General features: G+C 42.5%; 1 protein-coding gene across 1 annotated transcript; it reads right to left on the bottom strand.

Annotated features, from left to right (window-relative positions):
• Positions 1–6,236: 6,236 nt before the first annotated feature.
• LOC143131251 (carbonic anhydrase 1-like) lies at positions 6,237–12,581 on the bottom strand. Its single transcript, XM_076290751.1, has 7 exons — positions 12,465–12,581; positions 11,960–12,157; positions 10,323–10,441; positions 9,866–9,958; positions 9,651–9,713; positions 9,378–9,533; positions 6,237–8,118 (listed from the first exon to the last, which is right to left on the bottom strand). The coding sequence occupies exons 1-7, from the start codon at positions 12,496–12,498 to the stop codon at positions 7,999–8,001; spliced, it is 783 nt and encodes a 260-aa protein (XP_076146866.1). The 5' UTR covers positions 12,499–12,581; the 3' UTR covers positions 6,237–7,998.
• Positions 12,582–12,974: the final 393 nt, after the last annotated feature.

Genomic DNA, 12,974 nt, shown 5'->3' with positions numbered 1-12,974 from the left:
GATTTGATTCCAGCTTGCCATATAAGTCACATTATCGTGTATCTAAACCCAAATTCATTTGAAGGTTTTGGACATTCATGATCCACTAGTCTGCACTTGAACAAAAGATTCATTCAAAGGCCTCCTTCATTCCTCCCCTCTGTTGGCCAGGAGCCTTGTAGCATAGTGTAGTCCAGGGCTCTCTCCCTGGAGCTGTGAGGCCTTAAGGTGCCTGGAGATAGGCAGGAGAAGGCCAATCACCAACCACCGCCAACAGGTGGTAACACGAGAGTGGTGACCCTCTGATGCCCTTAGGTAACTCTAGCTCCTTGAGGGTGAGGCTAGCTGTGCAGACTGGCACTCCACAGTGGAGGGGACACAGAGAGAGAGAGAGAGATAGAGAGATAGAGAGAATGTCTTAGGATGGTAGAGGAGTGTTGGTGTCTATGTGGGAGAGCTGGAGGAAAGGACAAGATGACTAGGTGAGGAATGGAGAGGAATAGAGGAAACAATGTAGAGAATATATTTGAGAAGAATAGAAAGAAGGAAAAAGATTTTTCTTTACACAAAAACATTTTAAATGGACTAATTAAACAGATATGTGCACAGATTTGAGTGTGCGGATGTTTTTTTTCTCATCAGTTTACAAAAATATTTTATAAAATATTTAAAAGTAAGAGAGAAAGTGAGACAGAAAGAAACGGTGGCATGTTGTGTCCTGTACTTGGAGCTAAGTGTGCATCACTTTCTATTCTCACAAGCCTTTGTTGAAGTGATCACCATGTTGGAAGCTTATCTATCTGGGTGACAGCAGAACAGAATGAGGGTGACCTAGTTGGAGTGCCTGTACTCTGAACAGCGAGGGAACTCTCCAGAAGGAAGTCTCCCTTTCGGCACACCCTAGTGCTATCATGTCCTCCACTCCTTGTCTTATCGGGGGCAATGGAGAACAACTGGGAGCTTTTCACCAACAGATAGTGAGAGAGACATACACAGGCAACTGGCAGACACCAGGAAACTAACTTATTTAACATAAATGGTATTGCTTTGTATTCATTTGTATTAATTGTGCTGATGTTTCTTTAACTTTTATAGTCTCCAGGATATTGAATCATTTGATAACAGAGTAATTGGCCCAACCAGAGCATACAAATACAAAGAAGGAGCAACAGAGATAGAATGTAAAAAGATGGGTTTGTGGGCACAAATTCACCTTAATTTGCCCTATGTGCTTCTCATAACTGACCGAACAAATTTGACCACCACTTCACCGTTCCGCAGTAATGTCTTGTGAGGTCATGTGAGATCCATGCCCATCATAATAAATAACTCTTGTTCGTTGATGCCCACATGTTCAAGTTTCCCATCTGTGGGTAGTGTGCAGCTGTTTTGATAAATGGCTTATACTTTAGCTGCCCAAAATCTCCAACATCCTGTTCTTCATGGCTTCAGCACTGCTTGTTGACAGACATTCACTGTCATTTTTGAAGAATATTGTATATTTGCTTTAATATGGGGTTTGCCCTCCATTAAACCAACAATTCTTTTCTGTTCCACCACTACCACTCATATTACCCTCCCACTATATATGTCTTCTACAATCGCAAGAACACCTGATTGAAGTCAGCATACTCACAAAGGTCTCCATGAGCATGGTATGCATGACTGGAATGAGTGTTCCTGCAACTGAGACTTGAGCTTGAGTTTGTAATAGGGATTCCGCTAAGCCCCTTGTTGAGATTAATTGAGTGTTTGTAAACAAAGTCGTTCCCTCTCAGACTATATTGCTCTCAGAAAGCTAATATCCTTTCTTGGTCTTGTGTGACCACCAGTAAGGCAAATATTTGCATTTGTTGTAGTAACTTTCAGACATAACAAATGTTTTTTTAAAGGATTTGGTTCATCTGAAGTGGCTTCCAGAGGATTCATTTGTAATAGCAATACAGCTGATGTTTGAAGCATCTATCCTGTTTCAGCGGAGATGCAATTCCCTAGCACTGGTACATATCCTTTAGTTCACACGGATATGAGCCTGAAAAAAAAAATACAGAAGTGTCTTTGTAATGTGGTATTCTCAACCAAGATGGTCAATCTCTTTGGCTTCCTCTTTCTCCTCATCACCATGTGAGTGTGGGAAAGAGGTTGAACAGAGATAAATGGTGCTGATTATTCAAATTGTCATCATTGTGTACTATGAGTCTGAAAAGGCTTTGTACATACCTAGACTGATATCATTGCCCTGCTGACTGTGGACATATTATACTGTAGTGTGTGTGTGTGTGTGTATGTGTGTGTGTGTGTGTGTGTGTGTGTGTGTGTGTGTTTCTAAGAATGTTTGGCATGTATCTGTGTGTGCATATGTATGTGTGATATGTGATGAAGTGTGACTATGTGACTTACATGAAGATACTCTGACATCTCATGCTGTGACAGGTCATTAGATACTATGTTGCATGTGCTAGTTTGCAGACTTGCACGCTATTTGCACTCACGCACACACATACAGACACACACAACAGCAATAATGAACTAACACACACAGAGAGAGAGAGAGAGAGAGAGAGAGATAGAAAGCCTGTTGATGGAATCACTGTCTGGACACATGTTCATTTTACCTTGAGCTTTATGTAGACCCTTGGAAAGTCATGTGATTTCTGAAGGGTCCTTTTTAATGTGACCGGACAGCTCAAGGTGAAATGGCCAGCCAGTTGGCCAAACAAGCAGAGATATAATCAAGCATTATCAGATAACCAAACAAAAGCCCTTTATGAATTTGCACACCAAAGGTCAGACTTATGAAACTTTTAATTAAGCTGCAACGTGCCCACTGGCGTATCGGTGAAGAGGTCTTTGAAAGATTGAAATGTTTACACTGTACACAGGATATTGCAAAGGAGACTTAAAATTAGAGTGTGTGATGGTTGGGTCCCTGTCTGTAACTTTATAATGTAAATGTAGAAGGTAGATAGCTAATGGCCAATAAACTTGTACTTTTGATCTGACAGCAAAAAAAAAAGTTTCAAAAGTTTTCAGCTGAAAAAGTTATTCCAAAATTGCAGTGGCAAAGTATGTCAGGCTTCAAGGTCATTGTTGTTCATGTCCAGCCATAAACTCATTAGCAGACTTTAGACTAATGCAACATACAGATGACTTCCCCAATCATTTCCCCTTTGTCTTTTTCTGTGGTTACTGTGATACATGGATAAAGAATATACTGTCAAACCTCAAGGTCACTGTTGATATGAGTTTTCCATATACTGGCTTTATGTGCACCTAGCCATAAATCAACTCATCTAAGGTCCTCACTAACATTTATACTACAAATCTGTCTATGCTAAATACAGCATATTAATGCCATGCTAATACCACAAACAGCTTAGTGAAATATTTCATTTTAGCAATGAAATGATGTTAAATCAATTGTACTCCTAGAGGATGTTGACTGTTTGTTTTGGGTTTTATCTTTAATGCACTAGTAAAAGTGCTTAAAGTGCATAATACTATAAGCACAACACACATTTATGTGGAAGTTGCAGGGCATTCAAGGGCATTTTAGACATGGAATCACCAAATAAAATCAATAGTACTGCCAGGGACTAGTAAAAATATAATTTGCATTTAAACATAGACGAGTATAGTGCAGATAATGCTCTCTGTTCAATGTTAGAGCTTAGAAAATGACTGACCAATTGATTTTCCTGTGTCTGTGGTGTGTCTGGCTTGGCCACTGAGCCGCACTGAATCTTTGACCTGCCATGGCTGTGCCTGGCGGACACTGCAGCCTGCCCTTGCCTGTGGAGAGGATCTCGCTCTGATGAGTAGTCACAGGGAAATGCACGGTCAGGTCTATTGACCGTGCAGCAACCTCTGCAGCAGATCCATACGAATCAGCAGCTTTAGGCGTCTGTGTGGGTGGGTGGATGGGTGGGTGCTGTATTTATGTGTGTCTGACAGTAAGACATTGATGATGATTCAAAATAGCAGCTGAGTCTCTCTCTCTCTCTCTCTCTCTCTCACTCTGTCTCTGTGCACTTGAGAGAGCCCGAAGAAGATAGAATTTGTAGTGTGCTTTCATGCAGTTACTGTATGTGACATATCTTAATTTATGTTTTCTTCGTTACTTACATAACATGCGACCATATGTCGACATGTTTTCATGATGCATGTGTTAGACGTCCGTTACTGTTGTCTCATCTAGACAAAGCAACCACAGATTGGGCAATATACTGTATGCCATCCTAACACACACACACACACACACACACACACACACACACACACACACACACACACACAGACACACACACACATACATGACATTGCACAGTTGGTCTGGCAGTGTGAAACCCACTGCAAATGGTGCTGGGGCTTGCAGCTCACCGACAGAGGCTGAGCGTACCAGCTAGGGCCATGTTTGCCCTGCAACATGTGCACAAGCTGATGGCTACTGCACTGCTGCAGGAGTGCCTCTGCTACAGACAGCAGCTGTGTTCTTCTGCTCAGCCTCTGTCTCCAACTCTACCCTCCCCCACACGCCACACACACACACACACACACACACACACACACACACACACACGCACACACACACACACATGCCTGAGTCACTGGACTGCTGAGAAGAGAGATGAAACCAATTCTTACTAAGGTTAGATTGGGTAAGATGACAAAAATGTTGCAACCACATTACACTAAAAATCAGAGATATTTCCATTGAAATGGACTATTTAGAAATATGCCGATACTATTTTGAAAGTGAATGCCCAGGAAGGTAATGGGAAAAAAGTCTTGCTTTCCTCTTTGCTTCTATGTTCAGCATGGCCTGTCTCTTTGTTGCCGTAAACAACAGGATGTAGACGTTAGCAAAGACTGGACCAGGAAGAAACACCTTCCTCTATGTGTGTCGGGGTGTAGAAGTCATTTAGTTAATGTTTTGTGGATAAATTGGGTCTAAAATAATTATAAAGCATTGTTATTGGTGAAAGGTTGTTTTATTAGCATAATTGTTCAAAATTAATTCCATAAAGATTTTATTTTTTTGATAATAACCAAATCTTTATCATGGAGACGTGAAATGTACCCCAAATTATAGAATTTATTATAGAATGATCCATATATATATATATAATATACAGTTGAAACCAGAAGTTTACATACCCTTAGCATACAAGCTGACTAACAAGAGGAATAAAAAATCATCTTTTGGAAATTGATCTTAATACCTTAATGTATTAATTAAAATAGCCCACATCATATAAAATAATGGAAATAAAACCATGGCAATCTCTAGGTAGGTTGAAGGGTATGCGATGATGTGGGGCTTTTTTAATTCTAAAGGCCAAGAGAACTTTATCAGGATGCATAGTATCTTGGATTCATGAAATAACTGGCCTAAAAATCTGCCTGCCTCTATGGGAATTTAATGTAGGGGTATGTATTATGAGCACCTGCATTTTAAGGAAGAACATTTATTTATTTATTTATGATACATTATTTATTCACAAAGAAAATTGGTGTCCTTAAAGGTTGGATTTTTCAATTTCCAAAAGTTGATTTTTTTATTCCTCTTTTTAGTCAACTTAAACATGTGTATGGGTATGTAAACTTCTGGTTTCAACTGTATATAAAGTGAGGATGACATTAGCTGCTGAAGCCTGCTTTGCAATCTCCCAGGTCTGAGGTGTTCTATTAACTGTAGATCTAGACATTCTGTTTTTACTCATATATTTGGACAGTTTGTTGGCTTAGGGGCCCACTCATTTGATATCTTGATCAAATGTGTCTGTACATGTCAAGATGCTCTTATCGCTCACCCTTCAGAAAGGGGAAGGGTTTGTGTGTGTGTGTGTGTGTGTGTGTCTGTCTGTCTGTGCTTGGACGGTGTGTGCGTCAAGGGTGCTGTAGGTAGATTTGTTTTCTGGTGGTCATGAGATGCAGCATGCCTTTAGTGCTTAACGAGTTAACAAGTGATGGCATATGTTCAGGTCATGAGACCTCCTTGCCATGGATTTGAGTAAAACATGTCAAAGACAATAGGGCAACTTTCCCTTTAAGGTCTTACACGTGCATACTGCATCATGTGTATGAACATCATGTCAAAGGTTAGTCAGGAGATTGTAACATACATACTACATACATGTACATGGTTAAGTTTACTTCAGGGTTGTATAAACATGACAAGAATTACTGAGTAGCTCTCTTTCCTGCCCCCTTTTATGAGGTTGTAGGTCAATGGAAGTAGAACACCAACTCCAGCATAGTCGTAAAATATCTTTATTGAAAACCTCCTCTTTCCAAAACAAGCAGACAGCATGATGTATTCAGTGCAAGTCGAAATTCATGATCGGCACAAACTAAGACATTCTGACAGACACAGAGCAACATATGATCTTCACTTCATTTTCTTAGACGTTCTGCGCAGACTTCTGGTCCCAAAGGCTAACATGAGACTCTGAGGTTCTAAGGACCTGGCGCTCCTGTTAAGATGATCAAGCTTATCTTTTGGCAGGTTTACCTCTACCTTCACGTTAATGCAGTGCTGGGCTAACACTAGCCACATTGCAACTGCACAAAGCAGGGGTTACAACACAAGGATGGATTTTACCCCCACAGGGAGGCACACAAGAACCCAATTCATAACAACACCCAATAACATTCACTTTCAGTTGGAAAAAATAAAATTTTTAGGAATCATGGAAAACAAAGAAATGCCATACATTTGTTAACATGAACTGTCTCTGTATTGTGAAGCCGCACAGACATCTATTGCACTTTGCTAGTCTATAGCAATGATAAAAATCATAAAAACAAACAAGAAAGGAATTTGGAGATCGGAGGCACAAAGAGTATGAAGCTTTTCATATGATGAAATGCAGTACCAACTGATGAGGGGATTCTATGCACCACATGGTTCTGTGTTTGTCTGTGTTTGTGTGTGTATGTATGCACACACATGTGTGTGTGTGTGTGTGTGTGTGTGTGTGTGTGTGTGTGTGTGTGTGTGTTTGTCTGAGTACATGAGTGTACATGTGGAAGTGTGCGCATATGGATGTGTGCATGCCAAATGGGGATTTTTGCAAGTTTGCTTGGCCAAAACACCAGAGGTTCGCTAAGCTGTGGTGATCCTGAGGAGGGCAGTCAGAGATTACTACGCTGGCACCACGGGGGCAGGCTCACCCCCCCCCCCCTCCCCCTCACCCTCCCAGATGGCCTGACAGCTAGCTTTTGCTCGGAGCGATGGTGCCCTGAGCTGGCACTGCGAGCAGACATGGCTGTCCTCTCGCATCGTGCTCATCGAAAACATTCACGCCTCATTGTGCTTAGTAATTTTGCTTTTCAGCTTCATCGCCTCACTACATTTGTTTCCTTCCTCCTCCCCTTTACTTGTTTGCTTTTACATACTTTAACTACAAAGGGTCTAAAGATCCACAACAATGAGATTAATAATAATATATTTTAATAATAATATTTAATAATATATTTTCTTAGCAAAAAGAGTGTACAAATAAAACACTTTTCAAATATTGGCACCAAAAATGCAGAATCCCAGTAAACCTGCCACAGTGGGACTTGAGGAATGCCACATGTCAAACTAGCGTCCTTCAGAGCACTCAGGCTGAGCAACACCACTGCCTGGACCAGATGGACACGTGGAAGAGGGGATGATGCCTCGGTCACGTTTGGTCACTAGGATCACCAGATCACTTGATGAGCCTGATCCATGTCTGTGATCCATTTCTTTCTTCTGATCTAGTTGTAGTGGTCAGCCAGAGTGGGTTCCGTTGGCAGGGCTAAAGGGATTACTGGTCAATGGAAGCACTGGAAGCACGGACACGGTTCCTGTGCCCCGCGTCGCTCTTGAAGGAGGGTGGGGCACGCCAGCACAGCTCACTGTGGAGGACGGATAAATGCTTGGAGTTGGGAGGTGGGGTGGTGGTTGCAGGGGCTGTCGCAGGGGGTCAACTGGAGGACGGCTCCTTGGTTGGGGGAGGGGGGTGGAAAAGAGTGTGGGCGTCTGGCTTATTGGAAGGATGCGCGGACCTTGCGACCCTTCAGGGGCTGCGGGGGGCGGTAGTTGTCCACCATGCAGCAGGGGGCTTCCCCATCCCCAGAAAACATCAGGTTGCGGAACTTCTCCATCTGCACAGAGAGAGAGAGAGAGAGAGAGATAGACAGAAGCAGAGTTGAGGAGGAAGGAGGAAGAAAAAGTGAGTAAAAGACAAAGACAAATACAGGATGTGAAAGAGGAGGTAGAAGAAATAACGTAAGAGATAAAGACGGAGAGGAAAAAAGAGATGTAAAGAAAGTCCATCAGCTGTTTAATCTGTTCCCTCATCTGCTTGGTCTTTCTGGCAAGAGGCCTTAAAGGCAACATGCAATGCAACATATACTACCCAGGAGAGTTTTTAGCCTGGCAGCCCGCTGAATCAGTTTCTAAGTATATGGTATCAGCTGACTACAGACGGCCTCTCCCTATTACAAAATTACAAGATGGAGGACCAACCAACGGACATACAGACTGATATACTCTCTGTCCTTTCCATGTCACTCAGCCTATAGCTTTCCAGCAGGCCACTACGGGAGAGGAAATTAAAAATGGCCACCAGGGGTTTGAACACACACAGAGTATTGGCTTGGCTTGGCTTGTCTTGTCTTGGCTTACCCCCCAGAGATGGCCAGGCTTCAGTCATGAAATAAACATTTGTTTGGGGAGTGTTAATTTTCACATGGCTGCAAGATAGCCACCGGGTCAGGGAGGTGAGGGGGAGGAGTGAGAGAGAGAAAGAGAGAGAGAGAAAGAGAAAGAGAGAGAGACAGACAGAGAGAGGGAGAACGCCTAGCTGACCCAGTGTACTGTAGTATCTCCAGTGTCAGTTACAGAGACAGAGCTTGGACTGCTAGATAGGTGAAGGAGGGCCCTCAGGCATAATTACATCTCTACTAAATCTTGCTCCTACCTAAACCTCATCTGGGCTACATTTAGATGCACTAAATATAGACAGACATTCTTACTGACTGAAGTCTGTAGAAATTCAGAAAATGATAACCCATGGGGTATTTTAGGCCACATGAATACATTATCATGCAGACCCAATTTCCAAACCAAACATATGCATATTCATGCGGGGAAGATTTTGTAGGAGTAAGGCGTTTAGGAATATCTTTTTCTGGGCCATAAATATTTTCATAGTTCTTATTTTATTTTTTCTAGAAAGCCAAAGAAAACCCGTCTAAAACCACAGAGACAACATCCAGAAACCACAACCCAAAGAAATGTGCTCTGAACTAATTATTCATGCCACATTAGGCGAGAATTTGCAAATCTGGAAAAAAGGTTGTAAAATGACACTGTATAGTGGCAGTGTCTAGCAATGAATTTCACAGTGCTTTCACTGTACCTGACCAGGGCTGACACTGATTGACTCCTTGCAGACAATCCAGGTGACACTCTCCAGCAGAGGAGGTGTGGTCAGGGAACCATCGTATGTCCAATAGTCCAGGGACCCTGGCAGGAGTATGGCGGGGTCAAAGTTTGCAAAGGATGTCTGGGTGCTCTGCAGGAACAGACAGAAGCAACAGAGGTAAGAGCCATGTAGTTGCAGTGACTAACTCATGTCAGCTTTAACGTATTAGTGTTTATTTGTGTTCAAGGCAGTCATAATCTGTCGTACCTTAGCTTTGATGCCATCAAAAGCATCAAGAAGCTTCTGAAGCTGAGGATTGTCAGCACCAATCTGGATAAAAAGTAAACCATAAATCAAAAGTTTAGCTCGCAGGGCACAGACACAAAATGAACATGAGGCAAACGTGGCAAATGTGGCAAACACAGTGCAAACGTGGCCGGGAGGGGGCGGGGGGGGGGCGGTGGATTCCCACCAGCACCAACCTGAAGGAAGACTCCGACCACAGCCAGCCCGTCGCTCTGGCTGGCAGCCTCTCCAAAGCTGGGATACTTGGTGTTCCAGTGGACCAGATGCAGCTGAGGCAAGAGCAGAGGGCAACGGGTTCAGACACAGCAGCTCTCCAGTTTTTGAACAATTTGTTTTCAGTGGCTTGGATGGACTACCACAAAAAGACTGAGACTAAATAGATTTTTCTGTGTGAGGTACAGACAGACAGTACAGCACACAACAGGCGAGAGGAATATGTGTATTTCTTTCAACTATTGAGCAAAGGAAATGTAACACGTCTTCAAGTGTTACACCTTGAGAAACGGAGATCTATGTGAAAACTCACCAGATTTCTCCTTTTAACACTTAGAAATGGATTATGGAGAAGTGCTTCTAATTCTGAGGTCAAGTGACTTCAAAGTATAAGACACTTCAAAGGGGGTTGTGCCATACCTCAGCGGGGTACTTGGTTCCGGCTACAGTGTGTTCAGAACCTCTGTCGTCGCTGGCCCCCCAGTGGAAGTGGAACTGCTTCAGTCTGTAAGTGCCGGAGATTGGGCCCCCGGTCAGAGCTGCCCATGCAGAGAGGAGCCGAGAGATGAAAGAAAAACACAAGTACATATCAGTGACGCCGGTCGCAACCCCCTCTGACTCATGTCCTTTTGTTCCAGTTCTCATTTTACAAAAAGAAAAAACACAAACTCATGCACACACACATGCATGCTCACATACAGATGCACAAACAAGCACACACACACACACACACACATGCACAGGTACCACATAAAACCCACACACTCACATATTAGACAGTGCTCATTCATTAACAGACAAGCACTTTAAATAAAGCACAGTTAACTGTATGGGCTCATTTTCATCTGTTGTCCCTTGCCTAATGTAGAATAAAACGAGATTACCTATCACTAAGGGTTAAAGGAGGTTTTTAGGAGGGAGTGGGGAATTTACTAAGTGGAGTAAACGTAACATTGTATTTTTCTACCCAGTCTTGATATACTACTATGGCAGATCAACTCTGTTGCTTTTTGGGAAGACAGAAAAATAACGATTCACCCCCAATCCCTGACTCAGCCATAAGTAAGACCAGAGAGCATGTGTGTAACAGTGTTCTGCTGAATTTCTCATAATACTGATCCCACACTCACACCAATGCAGGCACACAAGCACCCTCTCTCCCCAAACTGCCAACCCCGTGCTTCTTTACGTTAGAGGTATACACAGCCCCTGTTACATAACAACTACAGTACAAGGTCAGAAAGATAAAGTGCCAGAGTTAAGATTGTATATGCTACCATAATCGTTACATAACATTATTATGACAACATATCATAAAAAAAATTGTTATCATAACTCTGATTTTACAAAGCAGTATTTAGGCAATCTAAGCCGTATTATCTTTGTAAATATATTGCCAGTTATGTTTGTAATATTGTTTAGGAAAGGCAGCAGAATTATTTTCATTAATATTAAACCAGTGTAAACAATACATGTGTAATTTTTAGATAAATCACTGAACATAATCATGGAACGGAACTGTAGTGTTTCTAGTGTTTTGTTAAAGACCTTTGTGTTTCTATTTGATCATTAAACAAAGTAGTGGTCTGTTGTTAGAAAATTAATGTTTAACTTGTGCACTCAACCCACATGCCCAAATCGTGACCTTCGGGTTTTACGCAGTAACAGGAAAAGCGTACAGGTCAGTGTTTGTCGCATTAAATATTTTTTCATTAACACCGGTTTATGAATCGAGCAATTAGCGAAGACATTAGATTCTTCTTAAATACTTGTCAATTACATTTCTCTGGACTACTTACAGCTATGTGGTAACATTTATACACCTGTTTTTCGACGGTTGTTTTTTCATGATCAGTCGGTTCAATTCTGCTGCACTAGCTTGTCGGATTGTCAGAATAACAACGGTTGCCACATTAATAAATGTGAATTGAATCATCACCTAATACATAGACTACGGATTTCTGAGATAATTTCTGTGAAGAGATTAACAGTTGACATGGCGCTTTAATAAGGCGTCGAAGAGAAGGAAATAAGGAAAGGAAAGATTTTCCACAAACTTGAGCTATCAGTGTCGTCGGCGAAGGTGACTTGAACAGAATGGCCATTGTTGAGGATGTCGATGGAGGTGGAGGGATCGTACTTCAGTGTGAGCGCCTTCAGTGCGGCGTCAAACGCAGCCTCGCCAGGTACAATGTCAATGGGAGACTGGCGAGGTCCATTTGCGATCGGGAAGTTTTCACCCCATGTGTCGGGTCCTGCAATAGGAAAATGGAACAATTGGAGAAAGAGATGGCGATACCCATTTTGTGCAGACAACATGTCTATAAATCTCTCTCTATTAATATTGCTTAAAAAGAGAATATTTAAACAGAATGTGCCGATGCAATGTCACAGGACATCTTACAATGTCAAAATGACATTTAGGATTGCAGACAATTGGGCAACCATACCAGGATCATTCATTCAGTCATGACCATAGGTTTTTAATTCATTCTAAGACAGGCTCTACTCTAGGCTATTGAGATGCCTTTGAAGTGCCAGTGTAGCCCCACCGCTTCTCACCGTTGTCTGCTGCGTATCCCCATCCGTGAGACATTGTTACCAATTGAGCGTTTTAAGCAGTAATCTCCTGAATTGCTTCAGCCTTGTGCGCGCACTAACAGTCTCCGTAAATAGATCGGCGAGGCTGGTTTATATAGGGTCCGGCTGGATGGTATGTCTCATGCTGAGGGGGTTTGGTCACACGACCGCAACAGCGCAGGAGGAGTTTCGAGAGATCGATGCTCTCTCTCTCTCTCTCTCTCTCTCTCTCTCTCTCACACTCTCTCACGCACACAACACGCACTTCCAGCGAGAGAGGGAGAGAGAAAGAGAGCGTCTGTGTCGCTCCTTTCTAGTTCAGTTTAATTTAGCAGGCAAGGACAATGTTCTCCACATCAGTGGGTGATATATAAATGTTTGAATGTGTCTGACTGACGTCTTGGACAGATTGATGTAGGCCTATACAGTTCCATCTACAGTATCACTGACATGCCACCACCGCCACTCGCTGGTTTTCATCTCAGCTGAGAC

Source organism: Alosa pseudoharengus, unplaced genomic scaffold (genome assembly GCF_046254945.1).
Source record: "Alosa pseudoharengus isolate Yale_2024_CS ecotype anadromous, Long Island Sound unplaced genomic scaffold, YU_APseudo_1.1 YU_APseudo_1.1_scf_18, whole genome shotgun sequence".
Classification (NCBI taxonomy): Eukaryota; Metazoa; Chordata; class Actinopteri; order Clupeiformes; family Clupeidae; genus Alosa; species Alosa pseudoharengus.
This window is presented reverse-complemented; position numbering and strand designations above follow the sequence as displayed.

Coding starts and splice junctions, on each gene's coding strand:
- LOC143131251 (XM_076290751.1), bottom strand. CDS start 12,498: ATGTCTCACGGATGGGGATACGCAGCAGACAACG. Junction 9,714..9,865: donor TGGTCGGAGTCTTCCTTCAG/GTTGGTGCTGGT, acceptor CTTTTTATCCAG/ATTGGTGCTGACAATCCTCA. Junction 8,119..9,377: donor TCAGTGTCAGCCCTGGTCAG/GTACAGTGAAAG, acceptor CTCTCTGTGCAG/ATGGAGAAGTTCCGCAACCT.